The sequence below is a fragment of the Monodelphis domestica genome, chromosome 6 (assembly GCF_027887165.1).
Source record: "Monodelphis domestica isolate mMonDom1 chromosome 6, mMonDom1.pri, whole genome shotgun sequence".
Lineage (NCBI taxonomy): Eukaryota > Metazoa > Chordata > Mammalia > Didelphimorphia > Didelphidae > Monodelphis > Monodelphis domestica.
The window spans coordinates 88,673,312-88,700,846 of record NC_077232.1 but is presented as its reverse complement, the minus strand read 5'-3'; the positions used below and the strand labels follow the sequence as shown (position 1 = coordinate 88,700,846).

The 27,535-nt window shown below is 38.8% G+C and overlaps 1 protein-coding gene across 4 annotated transcripts in view; it reads right to left on the bottom strand.

The window, feature by feature from the left end:
* Window positions 1-27,535, bottom strand: part of PPP2R2C (protein phosphatase 2 regulatory subunit Bgamma) — a 414,849-nt gene that overhangs the window by 10,656 nt on the left and 376,658 nt on the right. For all 4 annotated transcript variants that reach the window (XM_007496758.3, XM_001364551.4, XM_007496759.2 and 1 more), the window contains 2 exons: window positions 16,387-16,556; window positions 8,760-8,851 (listed from right to left, as the gene is read on the bottom strand). In XM_007496758.3, coding sequence (XP_007496820.2) covers window positions 8,760-8,851; window positions 16,387-16,556 — 262 coding nt within the window. The remainder of the gene's footprint in view (window positions 1-8,759; window positions 8,852-16,386; window positions 16,557-27,535) is intronic.

Below are 27,535 nucleotides of genomic sequence, written 5' to 3'. Positions count from 1 at the left end.
ATTAATATTATCTATGTTATATTTTTCTTTAATTTATTGGACATTTCTAAGTTATGTTTTAATCTGGCTCAGCAGTACTGAGTAAGGAATTTGGTTTACTGCTTGGGACCTATTATCATCTTATGACTTGTGTGGGCAGTTATTCAACTTGTAAGTTTTATAAAGTTGGGATCTGAGCCCATATCTGCTAACTTTAGATGAAATACTATCATATCACACGGATGCTGCTTCAAACAATCAGTCAACAATTCAATATTTATTAAGCATCACTGGACACAGAACCTTGTAGTGGGGTATAAAGTTTATATAAGACACAGTTTATATAAGTCTTTCACCTCATAGAACTCTCATTCTAGTACAGAAAAGAGACTCTAACAGATGGCTATACTACACATTATTACATAAGAACAGTAGAAAGTTATAAAGAGAGAGATGCCAGATTGTGGTGGGCCTTCCATTCCAGGCAATGCTGCTTAAACTTTACCTGAAAAGCAAAGGGGAAGATTTTTCTCTCTCCTTGTCTCTGTTCAGCCATAGTACTTAATATCTGGAAAAAAATAATCCCCTAAGATCCCTTCTAATTCCAAAATTCTATAAATCTATGCATTTTCTTGTGATATTTCTTATGCTATTTAATTAATGCATTATTTAAGCATTTTGAATTATTAAGAATTCATAGGACAATGATGTGGTGATGATTAAATATGACAATATATGTAAAAGATTTTTATAAACTTTAAGCCCCTTTAGAAATTTAAGCTATTATTATTACTTCTGATACTAATATTAAAATAGAATTTGGTATGTGCTGTAAATATATAAGATAATGATACTTGTTCAATATTTAGAATGATTATGGTTTCATTATTTCATGTATTTTATCCACTAATGGAGGGCAAAGCTTCTCTATGGACAAACACTATTGTCAGGGATATTATAGTAGCACAGTGGTCTGGAATCAACTTGTTTTCAACTCTGGTACTACCTCACACCTATCAGATTGGCCAATATGACAATAAAGGAAAGTGATAAATGTTGGAGGGGATGAGGAAAAATTGGGACACTGATGCATTGCTGGTGGAGTTGTGAACTGATCAAAACATTCTGGAGGGCAATTTGGATCTATGCCCACAGGGCTATAAACCGATGCATGCCCTTTGATCCAGTAATACCCCTATTAGATCTGTATTCCAAAGAGATAAAAAGGGAGGTGGGAAATGACCCACTTGTACAAAAATATTTATAACTGCTCTTTTTTGTGGTGGCAAAAAATTAGAAACTAAAGGAATGTCTCTCAAATGGGGAATTGCTGAAAAAATTGTGGTATATGATGGTGATGGAATCCTGCTGTGCTGTAAGAAATGATGAACAGGATGATTTCAGAAAAAGCTTGAAAGACCTACATGAACTGATGCAGAGTGAGAAGAGAAGAACCAGGAAAACATTGTATGCAGTAACTGCAATATCGTGAGATGATCAACTGTGAAAGACTTAACTATTCTCAGCAATACAATGTTCCAGGAAAATCCTGGGGAATTTATGTCAAAGAATCCTATCAACCACCTTAGAAAGAACTGTTGGGAATCAGAATGCAGATCAAAGCATGGAGATTTTTATTTAAGCTTATTTGGGGGTTTTGTTTGGGATTTTTGGTTTTATATGATTATTCCCTTATAAAAATGAACACAATGGAAATAGGCTTTACATGATAATGCATGTATAACCCAGAAAAAAAGGATGACATTTCCTCATGAATTCAAATCTGGCCCCAGACACTTTCTAGCTTTGTGATCCTGGGAGTCACTGTTTGCCTTAGTTTCTCATCTGTAAAATGAGTTAAAGAAGAAAATGGAAAATGACTCCAACATCTTTGCCAAGAAAACCCTAAATGAGGTCATGAAGAGCCTGACAGGACTGAAACACCTCCAAAAATGAAAAAAAAATACTCCTTTCATGTATGCATTGATCTGGATGGCTGCTGAGGTCCATACCAACTCTCAAATGCCCCTTAGTTCTCAAAAGTTACTGTGGCCAAAACAATTCATTACCTGGCTGGGATTTCTGGTGAGAAGATGCTCTAAGATTAGGTAGACTGGTACTTCAGCTGATGATCTATCAATAAGCCCCTACTCAAAACCTTCCTACCTATAAGGATCTTGTTGGAGCCGGTATGATATCAATTTAGCCTTCTAGAAACTAGAATCACCTCCATAATGTGATAATACATTGGAGGAGAGACCTTTAGTGCAACATGTTAGGTATTCTTCTAATGAGATATATAATGTGGTATTATCTAATTATAAAAGGTGGCATATCACAATAAATAGAAAGATGACTTTAGGGTCTAATTCCACTTCTGATTCCTATCAGCTGGACGACACTGAACAAGTTATTTAACCCCTTAGTATTCTGGGCAATTGTTAAGACTCTAAGTTGTAGAACAATTGCCAATTTATATTAGTAAGAGGAACTTTTTCTCTACTGAGGAAATCACAAATCTGGTCCTTCCCTTCTTCACTCAAGAAAAATGCATCATCATTCCATTTAGACATCTGATGATCTCGACTTTGCACCCAGATTTGGAATGCTGAATTAGGAGGCAGTTACTTCCCAGCCTATACTTCAGTTGTGATCATACTGGAAAGGAAGACCAATTACAGAACCTAATCCATTAGGGGATGGAAGCAGGCAAGAGCTTGGGCCATCAAAAAACTCAGGACAGAGAATGAAGTCCTGAAGACACGGAGGGTGCAGAATTGGCAAGACTATCTAGCCAGTCACAAAGCTTATGCTTCAGGATAATAGATGAGGAAAATACTGAAGTAGCCAAAAGATGCATGTCCCATAATGGAGTATATATTAGAATATGTACTTTGCATAATACCTCAACAAATGATATTATGACTTCTGTATTTGCTCTACCTTGATTTATGCTATCGAGAGTTGTATCTTCATGTAAAACCCAGTGGAATTGTGCATCAGCATAGGAGGGGGTTAGGGGGAAGGGAGGAAAAGAACATGAATCTTGTAACCATGGAAAAATATTCTAAATTAATTAATTAAATTAAAAAAATTTAAAAGAGTTATGTCTGCATATGACTTGTCTTGTTTGCTGTAAGACATGCAATTCTAACTTGAACTTTGAGATATGTACTTGTATGTCTCAAATAATTATTTCTAATCCTACATGCAAGTTAATGGAAGTGTTATGATATGTTCCTAGAAATGGATCTGTGTACTCAGGAAGATCTTTCAGGATGGCTAATTTTTTGCTGGAGAGGAGGATTAATGAGGAGAAGTATAAATGAATGGGTCCATGACAGCTGTGACCATAATGAAAGTCTTTCTAACTGAGCAGAACCTGCTGGAGTGATACCGTATAGATTTTGAGAACCTGCAGTTCCTTCCATGAAGTATAAGGGTGAGTAGAGGAGGGTAATTCCATTTCTGGTCTGGATCTGCCTAAGAATAATAAGAGGCATGCTCAAGCAGTGAACTACTTTTGCCTTAATTCAATTCAACAATATTCTTGCCTTAATTCAAATATTCTTGCCTTAATTCAATAAACATGTAATAGGCAACAATTCTATTGCAGGCACTGGGCTTAGCTCTAGAAATACAATGATAAAAATGTAAATAATCCCTGCCTTTATGAAGCTTTTGTTTTGTAGGAGGAAATAACATAGACACAGATAATACATGCAAAGCCTATACAAAGTAAACAAAAGCTGATTTGGGGAAGGACCAACAACCAGTAATTGGCAAGGGGTAAGAAGAATTTCGTATAGGAGGTAACGTTTAAATTGAGTCTTGAATGAAGCTAAGGATTTGATGACACTGGGGTGAGTAAAGAGTATATTCCAGGTATGGAGGTGGGAGACGGGATATTAGATATAGAGAATAGTAAGTAGGAGTGAATGAGGGGGAACAATGTGAAATTTGCAAAAATTGGTTGGAACAAAACTTGTAAAGGGCTTTAAATGACAGAAAAAATTGCATCTTGTTCTCGAGGCAATGGAAAGCCATGAAAGGTTCTCGAGCAAGGCTATGATAGAGTCAGATTTGTGCTTTGGGAATAATAATTTGGCAGTTGTGTAGAAGATAGATTGGAAAAAGGAGAGATTTAAGAGAGGAAGATCAAATAGGAGATATTACTACAGAATTATTGTGAAGAGATAATGAGATTCTGTACTAGGGTGATAGCCGAATGTGTGGAGAGCACATAGGAGGACTGATGTTCCTCCTATGAAGGAAAAGCTGATGTTCAGGACAAAGTAAAAAGGAATTAGAAATCACTAATGCAGGAGTCTTAAGAGGGGAAGCAGAGGGAGAGACACAAGGCCAAAGACTCAATGGGCATCAAGGTTGAGGGCCAATTCAAGGTTAGGATATTAAAGTAAACAGATAAGAACAGAACTGGAAAAGATACAAAAGAGAACCAAAGCTGGGAATAGGGCTGAAAATACCACAGTAGGTGGTTGGGCTAAGGACATCTCTGCGTTCTCTGAATAGGGACAACATAGCCAAGCTCTCTCCATCCTGTCACTGAAAAGGACCCATCAGCCTTGATGCTGACCATATAAACACCAGAGGAACCAGGCTGGCTAAAATCAATTGAGGTTAAGTCCATTTGGGGTATGTAAGAAATAACAATGTTGTAAAAAAGCTCTGGTATGGAGTCTGGCTGTTGGTGTTGAATCCCAACTCAAAGGCTCCTGATGAGACATCTATAAAATAATGGAGTTGGACTAGATGATGCCCTATGTGACCTTGGTCAAGTCATTCAACGTGCTTTATTTATGAGAATGAGGAGGTTGGATTAGATGGACTTTCAGGTATCTCCTAGTTCAACAGTTATGATTCTTTGGATATCTTAAGGTTCCTTCCAGTGCTAAATCTTATGCTGCTCTGAGCTAAGTTTGTTTTTTTTAAGACTAGTCACAAAGTACTGATTTCATTTCTCTTTCAGAGGATATAGTCAAAAGGTAGCAAGTACTATGCCTGGCATTTCATCTTCATCCATTCTGTTCTGTTTCTGTGGGAAGTGATAGATTCTGTCATCATTCCAAAAACAACCTAACCTCTCCTCCCACACTCAAGGAGTGGGATGAATGGAGTGTTGCCTTTTTTTTTCCTTTAACAGAAGGTTGCAAGCTTAATGGAGACCAGTTGATTTCACACAAAGCTAATTTCTTAGATCTGTCAAGAGGTGATCAGCGCAAGATGACTAAAATAATTTTAAACCCACACAGTTAATAATCCTTCTATTAAAGCATACATATCAAGCTATTGTGTGCTCTGGGAGAAGAGCACACTCGCTCCCACTTACTTCCTGGAGGAAAAACTTAGAAAAGACAGGCGGGGGGCTTGGGGAGGCTAAGTGCGTTGGGGTTTATTCTGCCATTTTGCACCAAGCTCTGGGCTGGGATAGCACTAACTAGGGTAGCAAGTTGATACCAAAGGGTAAGAACTGGTTCCTTTGCCAAGAGCTCCTGCTATGGGTAGGCTGTAAGCACTGGAGTTGCCTTAATGATGAGGAAGGTCCCTCAAAGTAAAATAGGCTGATGGAATTGTCACTGTTCAAATTATGTGAAGGCTGGCTTGGAAGGAGGACTTAGTAGTATATTATTTTTTTCACTTCTGATACTTCCAGCTCCCTAACTGTATGGCCCCTGAGACAGACCTAGGATCTTAGAAGAAGAGATGGAAGAAGGCATCTTCCATCTAGTGGTCTAGTTCAAACTCCTCATTTCACAATGTGAACTTTAGATTACTCCACCCTACTTAGTCTAACAAAAACAGGAATGTCTACACCCATACTTAAGGATTAAGTATTTAGGAGGATGGCCTATGTCAGACATGTGCTAGCAAATGACAAATCAGAAACAACTGACAGACTTCTGTGCTGTCCTAAGTCAAGCTTAAGCTACCATTGGTACATGTGAGACACAGGAAAATGATGTAAAAACCATCTATATATTTCGCATCACTTCCTCTCTCTGGGCTCTTTGGCGGCAGAGAGGTGGCTGGAGGCAGCGTGCTGAGTGTTTTGGCATCTTGGCATGGAGGCTGCTATTGTCTGGGTTTAGCGGTGAGTTTTCCTTGATACCATACTAGAGAAAGCTGAATAGCCTAGTTCAGGTGAGGCATATTTACTGAGCTCTCTCAGAATTTAGGCTGATTCTTTCTCCTTTACCTTCCAAACACTATCCTCTAAGAAAGTAGCAGATGACTTTTAACTCCCCTGGAATAGGCCAGGCGGGAGAAGTCTTATACCCTTTCTCTCTCTCTTCTCCTTAATTCCTTCCCTCTATATTAATTAAACCACCATAAATTTCCAAACTGACTTGGCTATTTTATTTGGGATATTCCCTGGTGACCAAAATTAATTGAGATTAGGTCACAATCCTAAAATTATCCTTACAACAAAGAAACAGAGGCATGGAGAGCTTAAACATTTTGTCCACAATCGTTTGAGTAGTTAATGGGTACAAGTAGGATCAGAATCTAGGCCTTCTAATTCCAGAGATAATGCTCTTTGTAAATGCCTCCTATTTTTCTAAGCCTCTGTTTTCTCTTCTGTAAAATGAGGCTTAAAACATTTGCATTATGTACCTTTTTACGATCTTTTAAGAATACAGTTTTGTAAACCTTAAAGGGATACTTAAGATGTTATTTGTTGTTGTTGTTCAGTCACTTCAGTCACATCTCACACTATTTAGGTTTTTGTTTTTTGGGGAAAGATATTGCATTGGCTTGCCATTTCCTTCTCCAGCTCATTTTACAAATGAGGAAATTAATGTAAACAAGGTAAATTGACTTATTCAGGGTCACACAGCTCATTGGTTTCTGAAGCCAGATTTGAAATCTGGAAGATGAATCTTCCTGACTTCAGACCTGGCACTCTATGCACTATGCCACCTAATTGCCCATTTTAGCCAGTAACGATTATTAAAATGCTACATAAACATGACTTTCTGATAGTCTGTTATTAATAATTTCCAAGAAATTCCATCTTCCAGAGCTCATTGTGGTATAGTTTCTTTGTGACCATGTCAGTGAAGTTCAAACTCTTTCAGGCTCAATGCCAAACTGGAAAAGAACAAGGATTGTTCCAAGGATTGGCTGAATTCATAAAGGTTCATTACCAGGATGGTCTCACAGCAAAGAATTTTGGAGCCATGGCAACCCCTGAGGAGCATGAACTAAAAAGCAGTGGAGGGAGAATTCACCCTGACCAAAGCCCAGGTCCTTCCCCTGCTGATGGACCTCCTAACAAGGAAAATACCTGCAATGTGTTCAGAAAAGTAACACTCTTTCAAAGAGTGCTTTTCACACAGCAGGTCTGAGCAGTTACTGGGTGCAAATATGAGTCTTTTCTTTTATAGATGAGGAAAAAGAAGCCTCTAGAACTTTCCCAAGGCCACAGAGCTGGTATGTCACAAAGCAAAAAACTTCTCTTTTCCAGATCTACAGGTCTGTTCGCTACCCTAAACTGCCTCAACTGGCGAAGGCTGCTGGGTACCATGAGAAATGATCACCAGCGATGAGTGGGAGCCACCTGCTGGCTTCTGGAGCACTTGTTCATAGGTATGAGATTCTTTTTACTCCTCCATGAAGCTTAAAACTAACAACTATGACTGTGTGTGTGTGTTTCCCTGGGGATCCAGTTCTGGGGAGAGCCATGAGAGCAGGCACAGGGGCAACAAGTCATGCATCGTCCTGATGGAGACGGAACATCCCTGTCTTACCAAGTGCTCACCTAAATTCTATTTATTTGTCAGTCCCTCATCAGACTGGTGGTGTAACGGAAGAGATATCATTCCCCAGAACAGTGGCACAATAACTACAACTGCCTTACAGGCAACAACGAGCATCAGATGGCACTCACTGGTTCCTCCTTGTCCACACAGTCATTTCACTGTTCGTTGAACTAAGTAAGCATTATTAGTCGGCTCATCAGTGAAGGATATGTTTGAATTTTCTCTGGTATGCCTAAACCACACACACACACACACACACACACACACACACACACATATACACCCCCCTTATCAGTTAGAAATAGGAATTCAATTTTATTTATAATTTATATTTATAATTATACTTTTATATTTATATGTAGCATAGTTATGTATAATCAGAGGATAGAATCACACACAAAGGTGATAAATAATGTGTACAATAGAACTCAGTAAGTGGGAGAGCTTTCTCCTTGTCGACATTCATGTCTAGAATGTTGCCTTTGGCATCATGGGGTCTCAAGAGCTATTTGTCCATTTGCCCCTGTTTGCCCTGTGAAATGAGTTAATTACTTGACCTAGACTGCTGCAAAAGACCTCACCTGTCTTTTTCCTCTTTCACCTGCTGCCATATTACCTATCTGGTTTTGTTTCTGTCATTGCTTGTTTATTTTAACCCACAATGAGAATGACGAATGTCACCAAAAACCTTCTTTGGCCACTGTTCTAACAACCTGTTGCAGCATGCACACAGTGTTACTAAGTTCCCAGTGAGGATCCCAAGAAACCAAGTTATTCCTTAACTTAGGAGTCTGGAATGTGTGATCTGAATGATCTTGCTATCTTGCACCTTCACTTAAGGTCCTGAGCAAGGATAGACCCTCTTAAGAAGTAGGATACAACCTTGGCAGTAAAGATTCTGGAGAGCTGGACTCAGCTAGTCTAAGGAGGGATCCTCCAGAGGTTTCCATTCTGGCTCCACTGAAACAGGACCGAGTCAAAGATAGTCAAAGTTACCTGTCGGATCCATTCCAGGCACATTCAAACTTGTCAAAAATGCAGTCATTTTCATACAGGGAACACAGCTTGCTCCTAAGGTAATCGTGAACCTGTTGAGAGAAAAGGAGCCCCGTTATTCTACAATGGAATTTGGAGAATTTGTTGTAACTCACCTGCCCTTCAATGCCATAACTAACATTTGTGGAATTCTTTTTTATACGAGTGCTTTCCCTTACCCCTGCTGGGTTGGCAGTGCAAATATTATTTCCCCCATTTTACAGATAAGATAAATTGGAAATTAAAGAGGGGAGCCTTGGTTGGAGGTGATATATGCCTCTTAAAAATTTTCATAGCTCTGAGTTTTGAGCTCTGATCTAAATTCAGAACCAGAACTGAAAGGGACTTCGGAGGCTTATTTGACCCAATCCCTCATATTGCAGATGAGGAAACTAAGGTCCATGGAAACAAAATGACTTGCCCAAGGTCACACCTCTGCATTTATTATTACTTGCATTCCAGTTATTTGTATACATATGCATACTGTGATCTTTTCATCTTTAAGAGTTCATAGTTATAGATGAGTCTAAAATGTTTTTGTTGAGTCATTTCAGTCCTATCTGACTCATTGTCACCTCATTTGTGATTTTCTTGGCCAAGATGCCAGAGTGGTTTGCCATTTCCTTCTCTACGCTAGTATGATTTAATAATTCTATGATTCAGGCAGGATTTGACTTCTCTTGGGTGCAAACTCAGTTCAACAGAGCATGGTATGATGGAAAGAGGAACAGATTCTTGAGTCTTTAGTGATTTTCTAATTCTTTGACTGTGCTTTTATGATTCTGTATTTCCAAAATCTTAAGATTCCATAACTCTAAGATTTAAAAATGTTGGGTCATTTTGAGATCCTAGGAAGACAATGGCCCTACTTTATGACAATACCATCTGGTTCATGAACTTGACTTTTGGCTCTGTTCACTGATGTTTACTATTGCATGAGAAAGCATCATTGTGTTCACTAATGCCAAGACCCTAAATGGAAATCTAGTCTGATAGAAAGGCATTTGTAAATTGATTAATTACAAGTCGGCAAATAAATTAGTAGTTAATTAGATAGCTAATGAAAATGACCATGGAGAATGCAGCAGATAGGAGGTGCCATTTAGGAACTAAACAAATTACATTTTGCTGTCCTATTTCTGGGAGGATGGGTCATTACATTAAAATACAGTGTATCACATTAGCTTATCTGTCTCCAAAAATATGTGTCTGGGATAACAGGGCAGAGAGCCAAATTACTTAGCGTGCATTAGATGCATAAAGGACTCCAGGGGCAATGTGGGGTAGTGGAAAGAGCCAAAGACTGAGGGTCACAGTCACAGAAGGTTAGACTTCAGAGGTTCCCCAGAGGTTATCCCAAGTCTCTCATTCTGCAGAAGCAGAAGAGAAATCTGGGGCTCCAGAGATGGAAAACAACTTGGCTGACTGTTACATAGCGAGTTTGCAGTCATATTTCTAGCAGTAGTTTTGACTCTTGAAACCAGTGCTCTTTCTTTTATGCCATGGTTGGTTGAACTGTGTTTGAACCTGAGAGCGGTCATGGGGACTTGCTTAGTTAGCCCTGCCACTGATGAAGGATGTCACTATAACCCCACTGAGCCCTAATTTCTAATTTCCTCATCCATTAAGTGGGTATAATAATGCCTACCCTGTTGACATAACAGTCTGTTTTGAAGGTCAGATAAAATATGTTTAAAAAATTGTAGCTAAAAAGTACTATTAGATAGATGTAAGTTTCTGTTACTGATGTCATTGTAGTGATTTTATGTGATATATTTACTGAGCTGGAAAGACTTTGAATATATATTTATGTAGTTAGGTAGGTAGATATAGATATCGATATATATGTATATATGTATGCCAAGAGACAGACTGCATACCTAGCATCCCACTATCATTTGTCAGGAATATTAGGGAGGGCTTTCCCTTTCATGCTGAGGATAGGGAATATTTAATTTTTGTTCTTTTATCCATTACACCATAGTACCTTGCATGGTATCTGGAGTTAATATTATTAATATTTAATGTTATTATTAATCAATTATTAATAAATTACATTAAATTTAATAAATAAAATAAATTAATATTATCAATAATTAACTTTAATTCAACAAACATTTATTAAGTACTTCTATGTCAAGTCTCAGTAAGTTGGGAAAACAATCATCATCACGATGAATATGAGCCTCTAATAGTCAATATTTGCATAGCATTTACTTTGTTCCAGGTTATGGCATTTGATCCTCATACTAATTATGGAAGGTAGGTGCTGTTATAATCCTCATTTTACAGATGAGGTAACTGAGGCAAATAGGGGTTGACTGATTTGCTCAGGGTCACACACAGATGGTGTCTGAGGCTATGTTTAAACTCAGGTCTTCAAGACTCAGGGTTCAATGCTCTAACTTCTGTCCTAACCTTGTTGCCTGTATCTAGGAGGATGGATTTTCATCCCTAGTCATTCCCAACCCTCTCCCAAGAGAAGCTGTGAGCTGTATCCCTGAAAGAGTACCCACACAAATCTTTGAAACATCTTAGCTCTAGAAAGGAGCAGAACCAGGAGAATCTTATACACAGTCTGAAACATTGTGGCACACACAATTGAATGTAATGGACTTCTCTACTAGTAGAGAATGCAATGATCCAGGACAATTCTGAGGGATTTATGAGAAAGAACACTATCCACATCCAGAGAAAGAACTGTGGGAGTAAAAACACAGAAGTAAAACAACTGCTTGATCACATGGGTCAATGGGAATATGACTGGGGACCCTAGTGCAATTATCAATAATATGGAAATAGGTCTTGATCAATGACACATGTAAAATCCAGTGGAACTGCACATCAGCTATGGGGGGGAGAGGGATAGAACATGAATCATGTAATAATGGAAAATATTCTATATTAATTAATTAAAAATTTTTAATTAAAAAAACATCTTAGCTCTAATATCACCATGATAGCAAAGGGGACTTGTGCAAATGATGAATGCAAAACCATGATTTCTGAGAAGCCATGACATCTCTGGTCTTCCTTGCAGAAAACTGCTTTCTACAGCTTCTAGCTCTGGAATGATTTCTCATTATTTCACAATCACAATGTAAATATTCATTTCTATAAAGGGCATATTTACCATCTGAATCGCCTTCTTCGTATAGAACAGAATGTCTTGCAAGGACTGGCCAATTAGCAGGCTATCACCACTACTTTTGGGGTAAACAGAGATCTCTGCCTTCCCTGATCCCCCTTACCCTAAAGAGATGTTTCTGTCTCCTTTGAATCTCCATAGCATTCCTAGTCCCCCATGCTGAGTTTGTTCTTTTTTTTTAAATGGTTTCCTTCTATTTATTCTCTTTGTACCTCTTTATGTATGAGATGGTCTCTCCCCTCAGAGGCATATCAAAAGTGAATCTTCTCAGCCTTGCTTCCTATTAATCCTATAGAATGAACAGATTACTGCCTAATGGATGTAGGCAGTTAGGCAGTATAGTGGATAGAATGCTAACCTAGAGCCAGGAATATCTAAAAGATTCTCCTCTAAATTTTAATGAGCTGTGAGATTTTGGACAAGTTCCTTACCATCTATCAGCCTCAGTTTTTTTTTCCCTCATCATTAAAATGGAGATTCTAGAATCTCCATAGAGTTGTTGTGAGCGTCAAATAAGATAGAATATTCGAATCACTTTGGAAACCCTAAGGTGTTATATTGAAACGATTAGAACAGCAAGTGCTAATGGGAAATGAGTGAATCACCCCGACTCCATCTTGTGACTTTATTCTGGATCTAGCTCAGTTTCTTTTCTATTTAATTGTGTCTAGTTCAATCTCTGTCTTGTTAGAAAACTATTCAATTATGGGAATTGTGAAAAATGTTATTATATTGTTTGAACTTTGCCCTGAATGGCTGGAAAGTTGGACCACTCGTCTCTGTTGCCCAAGGACCCTTAAGTAAAGACTTAGGTTATGCTGACCAGAAACCCAGTCAGACCCAAAAATTGACGCAAGGAGTTTCTTACAATTCGATATCTTAAGCAACCCATATGCCTTTCTGGAAATTGGTCCTGTATTAGTCAAACAGTTTTTGTTTCTTTGTTCCTTTAATTGAATAAAGACCCTTGGAGGCGGAGGAGGAAGGGGGGGACATCTCTTTTTCATTTTCAGGGAACTGAACCTGTTCACTCTCATCCTCCCAATTTGGGAGGTCCATAATCTTTCCTGCAATTAGAAAATCAGATTATTTAATTTTGTATCCTGGTTAATTGTTTTCTTTTAATTAATTGGTCTTATTTGCTTAACCATTTTTAATACAAAAATCTATCTTCCCCCGGGGAAGGTCACTGGTCCTGATTTTTTTATGTAATTGGCATGAATTGCTTAATAAATGGGTATGTTTGGAAGCTTGAATTTTTATTTCCTCATTCCTTTTTTCACCTACCACAATATGAATGCTATCTATCATTATTATGATTAATTCTTATGATCATTTTCTGAAATTTCCAATTAAGAAGATACACACAGTAGCTGGGCTATTCTACCTCTGATCAAAGTTATTTTATTGCTCAGAACCGTTCAATAATTTCCCATTACTTGGCATTCAAAACCCTTCAAAACCTAGATATCCTATTTTTCCAACCTATGTACAGTCATGTTCAATACACTCCAAAAAACTGGTCCTTCCATATCCTATCCCTATCCTGGAATTTCTTATATTTCCATCTTTGATTGTTCCATTCCAAGGCAGCTGGGTCATGCAGTGGTTAGAGCATTTGGCTCAAGATCTGAGTTCAAATGCTTCCTTAGATACCATCTGTGTGTGACCCTAAGCTTGCTAGCTTAACCCCTGTTTTTCTCAGTTACCTCAACTATACATTGGAGATAATAACCGCACATACCTCATAGGATTACTGTGAGGGTCAAATGAGATGCTCTTTGTAAAGTTCTTAGCATGTAGCAGGTGCTATAAGAATGCTTATTCCTCTTCCCCTCATTCTTTATGTCTGAAATGTACTCAATCTTCTCCCCCTACCATCCCTGCCTTTAAAAATTCCAGCCATTCTTCAGGGTTTGGGTCAACCATCTGCATCTCGGTAAGATTCCCTGAGATACAGACCAGAAATGATCCCTTCTTCTTCACTTCTCACACAGCCCTTTATATCTCTCTTATATATACATGCAATAGTTAACACATTTGTGCAGAATGCTCCACAGATTTGGCCAAAAGAAAATTATTTTCACACTAAAGCTTTAGTTGGATGACTGGGAGAACAAACAACAATTCAGCATATTTCACATCTCCCCCATTCTCATTTCTGGTATAATTCTGATTGCTTCTTAGACCTGATTTCAATGGAGAAGTTGATGACCTTTAGGTGCTTTAATCTAATGATCTCTTGGGCACCCTAGGGGGAACACTGCACAAACCTTCTCTTCCTGTTTGTGTTTCCACCATGATGTATGTCATCTGTGGGGTGTGTTTAATCAAAGCTCCATTTTTTAAAAATTAGTTAAGACTACCTTTTCTAACTTAAAAAAAAAGGTTCCAATGCCATTTCTCCCAGATGCTAGCACAGAACCCTTTTTCCAGTAAGCAAATGATGAAAGTCTGCTGAATTGAATTGTGGGATCATGTTCTTGCCAAACTAGAATATTCACTATTTTTCATATTTTCCTTCTGCTACTTTCTGTGCCTGGAATAACTTAGCCCAGTTCCACCTGCATCCAAATCTCATCCTATTCATATGTTAAAAATCTAGAAAGTCAAGACCTTAGAGAGTGCATAGCTCAATATCATCATTTTTTACATAAGGGAATTGAGGTCAGACAAGAGAAGGCATGGGACAAGGGATGAGGACCAAGCATGGGTATTTAGGGACTAAATCTATACTAATGCCAGGATAAGTCCTTTGAAAGCCATTACCTAACTCCTTTATCCAGTTCTCCTTTGAACTCTTAGAGAAATTCCTGGTCCCCTCCCTTTCCACCTTACAGTGCTCTCTTTGTCTAAGATTATCTCCTCTCTGGGCCACATTGCCTTATATACACATATCTATGTCTCCATTGGCTCTCCCATCAAAATAGGAGCAGGGGCTGATTTTACTTTTCCTCCCCTTTATCCCCAGTATTTAGCAGGACACATTGTTGGTGTCATTATTCATCCTTCCTTTTCAAAGAGGACCAATGACATCATGGGGTGATATCTGAACTTGCAAGTGAACTGAGTGAGGCAGAACTACATGAAGTTGTCAACCTTACTCTCTCTTGTAGAGTCATCCAAGTCCAGTGGTAAGACCAAATGGATGATTGGCAATGGCCTCGGATTCAATGATTGACCTTGGTGCCTTCAATGTCTGACCCAGCTCTAGACACTCCCCAGTCCCTATTTCAGCCACTTTCATGGCCACTGGAACAAATTGTTCTCATCCACCCATTCTGCCAGGAGAAGTCTTCACGTGCCTGTGGTGGACACCTTCTTTGCTCACAGATGGGTCTGAGGTCTGTCTATTGCCCTCAACCTGGTTGAGCCCATCTGTAAGATGGGTTTACATGGGTATGGCTGTTGTGCAGTGCATACCACAGCTTCTTGGAACCACAGGTGAGAGTTGGGGGACAAGGGGACACCAAAGGTGGATAAGCAGCCCTGAAAAGGGCTCAGCAAGCCTTTCAACAGAGATGCTAGTCTTCCTGGAACAACCTGTGCATACAGTAAGTACTTACTAAATGTTTGTTGATTGATTGATAACACTTAATCTATTTTGCTCTATATTACAGTTACCTGTCCCATCTTCCTACTTAACTGTAAACTCCTTAAGGTCAAGGGAGTTATCTTACTTAATTTTGTATTTCCCTACAGTTCCAAGCTCAGTATTCAACACACAGTAAAGCTTAATAAATGATTATTCAATTTGAATTACACTGAATGGGCAAGGGGATTCTCTTTCTATGAGGCAAAGTTTCCTAGGTTTACTAAAGAACCCCCCTCCTGCATTAGTTCTCCATAGGAATGAAGGCATTGCCCAAGAACCAGGTATAGGTTCAGATGTGGAAGAGACCTTATAAATCATCTAATCCAACCTCTATTTGAAATATGGGTCCCTCTCTACCATATCCACAACATGTGGCTGTCCAGATTCTGCTTAAATGATTCCAGTGAAGGGGAGGTCACTTCCTGAAAATATAGGACCTTCTATTACTGGCCAATGCTAATTGATAGGTTCTCATGTTGAGCTACATCCTGATGCTCCATAATTTCCCTTCAGTGATATTAACTCTCCAATGGAGTTGTCCTGTCACCTATGTTCATAGTATCATGAGATTTAAATCTAGGTGAGTCCTTGGAGAACAACTGGACTAACTTCCTCATTTTACAGATGAGGAAACTGAGGCAGAGTGAAGTGAGAGACTTGATTAAAGGAACATTCAAATAGCAGAGTCAGGAACCGAAATCAAACTCTCTAATTCCATATCAAGTGTCTTTCCTCCTCTACCACAATGCCTCTGTCACCTCTGGAACACATTGTGCAGCATCTGACACTAGGGACACCTTTGGCAGCACAGGGGGCTTTGAATGAAAGAAATAGCTAATTCTTACCTGGTATGTTTCTATAGGCTTTGTTTCCATATTCAGGTCCCAAACTTTGACCGTGAGGTAATCCCTGGTGAGCATGAACCGGCCACTGTGGCTGAATTTGACATCTGACACCGAGGAGATGATTTCAGAAAAGAAGGATCTGTTACTGGGGTCTTCGGGTTCTTCAAAAACTGCAGAAACAAATAAATAAAGAATAATGGCCTTAGAGGAGTTTGGCAGGGGAACTATTTTATTTAAACATCACCTCCTCCAGGAAGCCCTTCCATTTCAAAAGCTCAGAATTAAAATGGTAAGCAAAGGTATGATGTTTCCCTCTTTAGATTTGCCAGTGTATCCTGAATTCACTCTCTTCATTCAGTCATCATGGAATATTGTTATAGCAGGGATGATCTGGGGAACCCCTGATTTGCTAGACTAAAGCACCTCCCATGGAGTAGTTATCTATATTTGTTTCCTTAGATTATCTATACATTAAATTGTAACCTCCATGAGGGCAGGAACTATATTCTCTCTAAGTTGTATCTCCATTAAAGTCTGGAAGAATATTCTGCACACAATGGGTCTGAATAAATGTATTGAATTTGAAACTTGTAAAACCCAGCTGAATTCCACATGGGCTATGGGATGGAGGAGGGAAGAGGGGAGGAATCATGGGACCATGGAAAAATATTCTAAATTAATTAAAAAAATAAATGTATTTGGTCTTTGTCAGTGATCAAGGTCTTTCCATCCGAATAAAAGCTTCCTAAGAGAGTTGTTCCAAAAATAGAATGGGCTGCCTCAGGAAGCAATGATGTTCTATCACTAGAGGTCTTCAAATAGAGAAGAGATGATATGATCCTCCTGTATATGGTTTAACATTCTCCTATCAGCTCCTTCAATGGACCTTCATAGCAACTCCATGAGAAGGTAGGACAGATCAAAACAGAATTGAAGAGCTAGAAGGGACCTTGGAGATCCAGGCCACCCTCCTCATTGGATAGATGGGGAGAAGGTGGAGCCCAAAGAGGTGAGGGAACATGCACAAGGTCACACAGTGGCAGAGGAAGGGCTCCAATTCAGGATTTCCAAAGCCTAGTTCAGTACTCAACAATATAATCTGAGAAACTCAGGAACAACAGTGGATCAGTTCCCATAGACTACTGATCCTGCTTCCATCTGTGCTCACCATAACCCCTCTTCCTGACACCCATCCAAGAAGCAGCCCTTGTGGAGAGAAGACAACTGTCCCTGCAAGCCCAGAGTCACAGCCACTCAAAACCCAGAGATGAAAGCTCTCACCACCAAAGTCCTGGGCACCATCAAATGGCTCAATATCAGAAACAGATATGATTGATGAATGGAGACAGCCCTCAAGAGAATGTATCGCCTTCTGCATCCTAAAGACCATGGGACCATTCATTCAGTGGACTTTTAGCAGAAACCTCCTCTCTGGATTTGTCTCCCCAATTAGAATGTGAGTTTCTCGAGAGCTGAGACTGGCTTAATTTTCTACTTATTTCCTCAGGCCTCACTACAAGTGCTTTAAACATAGTAAGTTTTTAGACACTGGTTTCATTCATTCATTCATTTCTTTAAACCCTTTACCTTCCACCTTAGTATTAAAATGTTCCTGTGTATTGGTTCTAAGGCAGAAGAGTGGTAAGGGCTAGGCAATGGTGGTTAAAGGACTTGCCCAGGGTCACAGAGCTATGATATATCCAAAACTAGGATACTTCCTGTATCTAAGCTAGACTCTCAATCCATTGAGCCACTTAGCTGCCCTCTGAAACTGATAATTTTCAAGAATATATTTATTAAAACCAGAAGCTTTAAATCTTCCTGGATCCAGATCCAGCACACCATTTACTTTGCCTCCTAGAGTGTGTTGTTAATTGTGTTATATAAATTTGAATAAACTTTATTTGTTTTATTCTAAAAAAAGTTGCTTATAATTCTATAATAATAGCTTCTAGAAAGTATGACATGTAGGATCCTGCATCAGGTATCAGAGGAGATACAAAGATGAAGAAGACAGAGTTCTGTGACCATGGACTATATGTACTATAATAGCAATGACTTCCAGCAGTGCTGGGCACATAATGGCTCACTCAATTGATATTCATAGAATGGGGATGATAATAAGGAGCATAAAAATGAGAGTAACAATAAAAATAAAATTTATTATGTAATAACTCTATATGAAGTTTTAAGGTTTGCATTGTGTTTTACAAATCTCTCTCTTAACCTCATGGTAAACCTGGGAGGTAGATGCTATGATTATCCCCATTTTACAGATGAGAAAAATGAAGCAGGTAGAAAACTCATCTGAGATCACTCAACCAGTATTTGAATCAAGACTTGAACTGAGGGCTTCCTGACTGCAGGTCCAATACTCTACCCATTGCACCATTTAGTCCCCTCTAACTACTACTCAAACTGACAATGGACAAAGGGTGTTTGTCTATATCTTGCTTCATCCTCACAACTCTGTAAGGTAGGTGGTCATTTTATAGCAACATGGGTCCAGAAGAAGCAGACACATAATTAATAAATGGGTGGGAAGCAAGACTTGAATCCAGGTCTAATTTGTATAAGACCCAAAGTCTTAGAACTTGAGGGAGATTAATTGACAGTGACAAGGCCATTTGATGCAGATGATAAGCACAGAGGAGCCTGCATGTGGCTGAGCACACCCTCTTAAATGTGGTGCAAAAGGAAATGAAGTACTTCAAAGAGAACAACTTCTCATCTTTTGCCAGACATTTAAACAAATGCTTTAAAATAGCTCTCTTAAAATTCCCGGAGACATTCAGAGGGGCAGATATCGGCTAATTATCTTGTCAGATTTTCAATAGGAGACTGATGAGCGCCACACAATTATTATCTCTCACACCTCTTCCCTTGGATCTGTCCAAACTATATTACAAATGGCAGATATTCCATTCTCCTAATTATTCTGTGAAGTCCCTACTAAAGGACGGAGAGAAGGACCCAAAAAGGTTTTTCTTATTTAGAGCCAGGAAGAATTTTCAAATCACTTCTGAATTTCAAGGCTGTCAAGGAGTTGGCTTTTTAGACTCATCACAGTTGTCAGATGGAAAACATTTCAGTGCTCCATTTATGGGGGACAAAACACCTCACCATAACATAAATCATGTTTCTCTTGAGTCTCAGCCCTGGGGCACTTGGGGCTGGTGACTGAAAGCTGGAATTTCAACTCAAGGAAGAACAGAAGTAGTAAAGTGGGCTGTGGGGAAGGGACCTGGGTCTTTGACTTAGCCATGCCATAAACATCACGGGCAATCTTGGACTTGTTACTGGGGGTGCTATAGCCTTTAGGATTTGTCACTGATGTTACTGTTTTAATCTTTTAAAAACTGAGATGCCCAAATGTAGCCCCTGGTATAATGAAAGGACTCTGGGTTTGAAGTCACAAGCTCTACATTTAGGTCCTTGACTGGACATTTCCTAGGGCTGTGTGACAGCTTTTAGAACCTCAGTTTCCTATCTGTAAAATTAGGAAAATCATAGCCACTTGCACTCCCTACTTTCCTCCAGGATTGTTGTCAGGAGAGAGATTCAAGAATCCTAAAATATTATAGAAATGGGATCCTGCTGGTGCCTTCCTCCCTAAATGATGAAGGAGTGATTTGTTTCATTTTAAATCTGTTCCATTGCTTAATTTTTTAAAATTAAGGTTGTTTTTCTTTGTATTGATTTTGTGAATATCAGATAGATGTTCGTGTTGTCTCTGCCCTCAACTAGATTGTGAATTCTTGATGCTAGGGATTCTTTCACATTTGTCTTTTTATCACTGTCCTCTTGCATAGTGCTTGGCACATAGTAGGTATTTCTTAACAGATTCTAAGTCTGACATTTATTGACTATAATAATGGTGAGATTTTGTTTTACAACATAGCAAACATGAAAATGCATATTGTACGATAACACATGTACAACCTATTTAATATCATATGTCTTCTTGGGGAGTAGAGAGATAGGAAATGGGATTACAGAATGTCAGAAAATTATGATGAAAAATTATACTGACATGTAATCTGGAAAAAAGATTAAAAAAAAGAATGTGAGGTTGTCCACTGTATTCCTACAACTAGGGGCTCTGTTTTAAACTCTCATCAGGTAATTTCCTGACTAACAACATCAACTACAATATCTAGAATTTATAAAGTGTTTTAAGGTTTGCAAAGTGTTTGGAAAAAAAACTATATCATTTTACCCTTAGAAAAACTCTTGGAGGTAAGTGCTTTATATGATCTCAATTTACACATGGAGAAACTAAGGCAGTTAAGGAAATTGAGAAGTTAGGTGATTTGCCCAGGATCAATAAGTCAATAAGTTTCTAATTCTGGATTTGAACTCAGTTCTTCCTAACTCCAGGCCCAGTGCTCTATCCACTGAAGCACCTGGATGCCTCTAGGTTGCCTGGATAACTGACACTACAAGGTGGATAATCTTGTCTCTTACATCCCAACAGAGGGAAAAGAATGGAGGCTACACTGTGAAAGGCACCTAAATATCCAAACAAGACAAGAAAAGAAGTCTACAGGTAGAAGGCTATGAATTGGTAGGAGACTTCCTTATACCTGAAGATCACAGGCTGTATGGCTCATGTATTTACTTGGGCTTTTCTCGTTAATGACCATTGGTGCACAAGATATTTTAGTTCATAAACACAAGAAAACTAGCCCCTGCCTGTGGCTGGGAATCTGACTGGACAAACTACCTCTTGGCTCATTAGACTTCTGGACCAACTCCAGGGCACCACAAGGCTACAACCACAACACTACCATTTCCAATTCCCAGCAATATGGCAGACCAGGGAAGCTGGAGGCTCTACCAACACAAATAATGGATCTTGAGCCTTATCACCATATCTCACTCTTATTCTTCCTAGACTCATTCCCAATGGCTAAAATACTCCCATCCCTGTGATTCTGAACCCTGAGATACAGATGAATAAACTCTATTTCCCATCCTCAAATGGTTGCTCTTTCTTTCTTATCTCCCTTAACCCTGTTCTTTGCCCCCAATCCTAAACATCCCACTCCAGATTCACTCATCTCCATGATGGAACAGCTGCTCCAAAATTATTGCATTCATTTTAAACCTCATTCTTTCTCATTCCTTCCAATTTCTGATCAATACTATAGCTATCATGTCTATTTTAGTGATGAGGAATCTGAGGCTTGGAGAAATTAAGTGACTTGCCCATGGTGATAGAAGTAGTAAATGCCAAAGGTGAGGCTGGAACCCAGGTCTCTAAAGCCAGTAAAAAAAGTTATTCTTTCCACTGAATTAGAATGAACTGTTGCATTCTAGAATTTTATGGCAAGTAAGTTAGGAGATAAGTTAAATAATATAAAGATTACACAAATTAAAATATAATCAGACATTGGAAGGAAAGAAAAAACTATGAGACCAGAAGGAGAGGCCCCATTTAGCTGCTATGAGGAAGGAGGAGAATAGGAAAAAACATGGTTATCCATTTCCCTTCATTCTCAGAGCTCTTCTGATAGTCTCTCCAGGAAAACCTGGTTCTTCCAAAGAGGACACATCTCTAGCCACCCCTCCAGTATTGGGTGCACTTTTCCCTCCTATGTCTCCTCAGACAGGGGGTGAGAATAAAAAACTGGCACAATCTTTGTACTCCACAGCCATTTCTGACCTCTTCATCTGCCACTATCACTCAGAAATCTCTCCTCCTCTGAGGTTCACTCCATCTGTCTGGCTCACCCTGTCCAGATCCTGTGGCAATTCAGTGCTCCTGATTCATTTTCACTCCTTTCTCAAAGGGTTCAGGACCTAGATGACAGTCTCTTCCCAAGCCAATCCCTCCTCTCTTATTTAAGGACTTCAGCAGATATTTCAATGTTCCCTCAAATTCTCTGGCCTCTTGATTTATCAACCTCTAGAACTCCCATGACCAGAAGTTTTATTCTACCTCAGCTACTCATAGGAATGGAAGGTTTAATCACACTGTACTTGCATTACACCAACTTATGTGTCTGTTGTTTCCTGTCTTCAACCCCTGCCCCTCCATTAGGCTGGAAGTTTTTTGGAACTGAGGACTAGTCTTTAAACATACATATGCATACAGGTGTATGTAAATATATGTGCTTATATGTGCATGAACATACATGCATATTTGTACATGCTTAAATGTATGTGAGTGTGTTTGTATTTACATGCATGTGTTTCCCCTATAACCATGTTACTTCTGACTTTGACTATATATTACAGGAAGCATGATGTAATGAAAAAGTCATCCCACATGGAGGTCAAGAACCCAAATTCAAAACTCAATTATGCCATGAACAACCTGCAGAGCCTTAAGGGATGCATTTAACCTTGCTAAGGATCAGTTTCCTCATATGCAAAAAGAGGAGTTTGATTGAGAAGACTTGGAGGGTCCCTTTCTGCTCCAAATTAATGATCCCCCATTTCCTCAGATGTAAAATAGAGAATTGGACTGGACTTCTAAATCGCATAACCTTATGGACAAAGAAAAATGGATTTCCCTTATTTAGTAAGTGAAGCAAAGAAGCAGACAAGGTTAAAATAGAATTTTGTTTGAAAAAGCATATAAAGTAATGTGACAGGTTTAATGATGGTTCTTAGGCTGAGAGGCTGCATTGTACAAACAGCACTGGTCTGGGATTCAGGAAACTAGGCAAGCAGTGAGGTCTCTATCACCAAAGGTGCTTATATAGAGGTTCTGATTCGGGTCCTAACTCTGACTTTTTACTAACTAGCTGTGTGACAAGTCACATCCCCTTTCTAGGTCTCAGTTTTCCCATCTGTGAAATGAGGGAGCGGAACTAGATGATTCCTATGAACCTTTCTAATTTTATCCTATTCTCCATGTTCCAAGCTCCTAAATTCTAGCATTCTCAGACCTGTGGTCCCTTGCAGTTCTCTCCCTTCCTCTCTCTCTCTCTCTCTCTTCCCCCCCCCTCTCTCTGCATTCATCCATCTATCTCTCTAGCACTCTTTCTCTCTCTCTCTCTCTCCCTCTCTCTCTCCATTAATCCATCCATCCATCTATCTATCTCTCTAGCTAACTCTCTCTTTCTCTGGATCAGTCTATCAATCCATTTATCAATCTATCTATCAATTAATCTGTCTCCATGCATAATTCTATATATAAATATATATATTTTCACATACATAGGTCTATTTAGAAATATATGTACATATATGTCTACATTGATGGTCTACATACAGATAACATATATCTACATGCCTAGGTCTATGTGCACACATTTCTATTTATAGGTCTACATGCATAGATCTATTTACAACATTTTATTATATATAAAAGTTTATAAGTGCCAAGCTATTAATGAGAAGACCTGGAGCCTCAAAGGAAAATGCTTAAGAATCTTTAGAAAACTCTTTAATCATCTCCAAAGCTCTTGCTTGCCTTCCAAACAGATGTCAGGCACCTGGCTTGGACCAAAGAGAGAATATAGTTCCTGCATTCTTTTGTAATTATTTCAAGGCTTTGGTGGTAAAAAAGATTGTTTTGGTTGAGTTTCCCACGCCCTCACTTAACTGACCATCCCTTTATCCAAAATGGAGTCAATAGCCATTACTATAGATTCTGAGGCATTTATAATGGGGCATGGCACCCCAGAGTCTTGCCTTGGATTTGGGAAATCATTTGAATCTCTCCTAATTGTCAGAGGTGACTACAAATGACTACAAAGGTGATTACAAAGAAAATAAGTACTTGTCAATTGAAAAATAAAATAAAAAAGGAAAAACCCAAAGGCCATGGGAAGAACTGAATCCATATCTGAGAATTAATGGAACTATGTCACAGGACTGACTTCTGTTAAACTGAAATATGTGTCTATGTCAGAATATTTCTTCATTTTAAAGACAACAAATTAAATGAAGGGAGTCATAACACCAAAAGATTAGATCATGGGGTTCTTCATATTTTTTGTGTCATAGGCCCACTATGGTCATCTGGTAAAGCTCATGGACTCTTCTCAATGTTGTTTTTAAATGCTTTTAATTATTTTTAATTAAATAAAATACATAGAATAACAAAGGAAATCTATTACACTGAAATTCATTTATGTTCTCAAAATACAGATAAACATTTAAACTATCAAAATATTTGAAAAACAAACTCTTAGATTTCAGGTTAACCATCCCTGGATTAGTTGAAAGAACTGTTAAAGGACATGATAACAATAATCACTGATATTTAAGTAGTGCTTTATTAATGTAATCAATTACATTACAGTGCTATATGGAAATTGCCTCATCTAGCTTCATTTTACAGTAGGCTGAGTAACTTGTTTCAGGTCACAAAGCAACATGGCGCTATGGAAAGGGAACCACTTTGGACCAGCAGACAAAACTTGAAGTAAAGTTCTTCTGCTGTCTACATGACCTTTTAGAAGTTGCCCATCCTCTCTAGTCTCTAGTTTCTTCCCATGTACGATAAGAGATTTGTATCCTCAGTGTCAGGGGTTTGATGTGAACCCAGATCTCTTAAATCAAAGTCTGGAGTTTTTCCAGGATGCTTTTTGAAATGTTTATAAAGGGATGTTTAGGGAAATATATGCTTACATATTTTTTCATGTATATATCTCTCTATATATATCTACGAAGTGTTTGGTAACATATATAATTATATGTAGACATTTATAATTCTGTGAATTGTTTGGCAACAAAAAATTTTATTTTCCAAAAGACAGTGAAATATTATAGCATTTGTTTTTGAGCCCTCCAATCCCTCTACTCTCCTAGTCCTGACATTTATAAAAGATAACAAGGTCTCTGAAATAATTGATTAAATAATGAAGGGAATTTTTCAGTAATTATTTGCTGCCAAGAGTTTAAAGAAACACCTTTCAGAATAGTATATCATTTGTGACTGATTCAATTGTATGATTTTTTCCCTCTAATTATTTGAAAGTTGTTGGGATAGGAATCAGTAGGACTCTTCCTCTGATTAAATTTGAATGATTTTTGCATAATTAAGGAGTGCATGACACTCTCTATTTCCTTGGCAACAGTTCGTTGTTCTCATTAGGCATTTTATAGCACCATCATTTCAGAGGACGGGAGAGCAAAAGGCTTCTCCACTCCCTGGGTGGGTGTGAAATGGTCCTCATACATCTTTAGCAATGGCTATGATTAAGAAATGGAAAAAGAAAGATTATAGGAGGTGGGCCACAGGGGGTCAGGATGAATATCTGGATGAGAGTGGAGCAGAAGTTTTCCTCAATCAAGCTTCTCCTTATATTTCTGGTCTCATCTCCTACTCCCCTAAGTATAACCTGTATTCTAGCTATGTGAGCCCCTGATATTTACTAAATGAAATCCAACTAATGGTTCTTTGCTCAGACTATTCTGTATGCCTAGAGTATCCTTCTTCAATCTCCTAGCATGTTAAATTCCTTATCTTTTTAAAACATTTATTTTATTTTATAGTATTTAAATTTAGTTAATTTAATTTATTTTTTTAACTTGCCTTCTGTCTTAGAATTGATACAATCTCTCTCTTCCCTTTTTTTTTTTAAACTTACCTTCAGCCTTAAAATAAAGTATTAATTCTAAGGCAGAAGAGCAGTAAAGGCTATATAATGGAGGTTAAGTGACTTTCCCAGGGTCATACAACTAGGTAGTGTCTGAAGTCTTACTTGAACCTAAGACCTTTTATCCCTAGATCTAGCTTTCTATCCACTGAACCACCCAAACCTGCCCCTCTTTCCTATTTTTTAAAATCCAATTTAAATGCCACTCTTGGTAGGAAACCTTGCTTTGCACTTTTATATACTTAAAAAATACACATGGGGGGGAGGGGGCAGCTGTGTGGCTTGGTGGATTGAGAGCCAGATGTACAGATGGAAAGTCCTGGGTTCAAAACTGACCTCAGAAACTTCCCAGTTGTGTGACCCTGGGAAAGTCACCTAACCCCCATTCCCTAGCCCTTACCACTCTTCTGCCTAGGAACTAATACACAGTATTGATTCTAAGATGTAAGGTAAAGGTGTTTATTTTCTTATCCTTTCAGATTATAAACTTTATGTGGGCAGAGATTGTTTCATCTTTTTGTATCTGAGTTTTTTGCTGAACTGAATTCTCTGCATTCTTTGAGATTTCATACTGTTTCTTCTCTTCTTGTTATCTGGTCCTGCCCCATCCACTCAATCCCTAGCTCTCCCCTAGGAAGAAGGAAGAAAAACATGCTCAGTTGGTGAGATTCAAATGGAAACTGCTGCTTCATCCTAGCATCTTCCCATACTGAGAAGTAAGACATGTGTGGATGTTGAGGAGGAACACTAGTCACTAAACCTCCTGTAAGAGAGATGAAAAACCCCTTTCCCAACACCCTTCCTCTCTCCCCCTTATGGATCCGCACATGCCAGGAGGACAGCACAAGAGAAATATGCCCAAGGTAAAACACCAGGGCACCAGAGCTGTGGCCACCTAGGCCACCAACTGCACTGATCTTTCTCTCTCATCTGAGCAGCAAAGGACAAAAAGTATTTGATTTGAAATCAGAGCATCTGGGTTCAAATCTCACCACTAATACTTACTGCTCCAGAGCTTCTTTTCTAGAACTCAGAATGACTCCCTAAGCATGTAGCTATCATTAATTGTGCTCTAGAACAATTAGGCTAATTAAATAATAATGACTAAGGTCCCTCCAACCATCACCTCTCACCCTCTGGCCATCTAGTGCTCTCCATAACAATTGTACCTTTTCTTCACTCTTCTGATGCTACCACTCACAGGGCAAGAAAACACTGCTGGGATCTAGAGCTATGTGAATCAGTACCATGACTTGAGGACAGCTCCCTCAGCAGAGATCTTCAATAAACCCTGCCATGGGACTTTATACCAAGTAGCTTAACTCAGACCAATGGAGCAGAAGTAGAAGTCATTTCTCCTAATCCCTGCTTCTAAGACTTCTTAAGTTACCTTCCAGTCACTCAGCTTAAGGACCACATATATGAAGTCATTCCTTATCCCCCACCCTTTGGGGGGAAAAAAACCCCAAACTCATCTCTTTTGTATATTCCTTTGTAAATACATGTCATCTCTCCTGATGGAATATGAGCTCTTCGAGGTCAGGAGCTGGGTTTTTTCCTCTTTGCATCCCTAGAACCGAGTATAACAA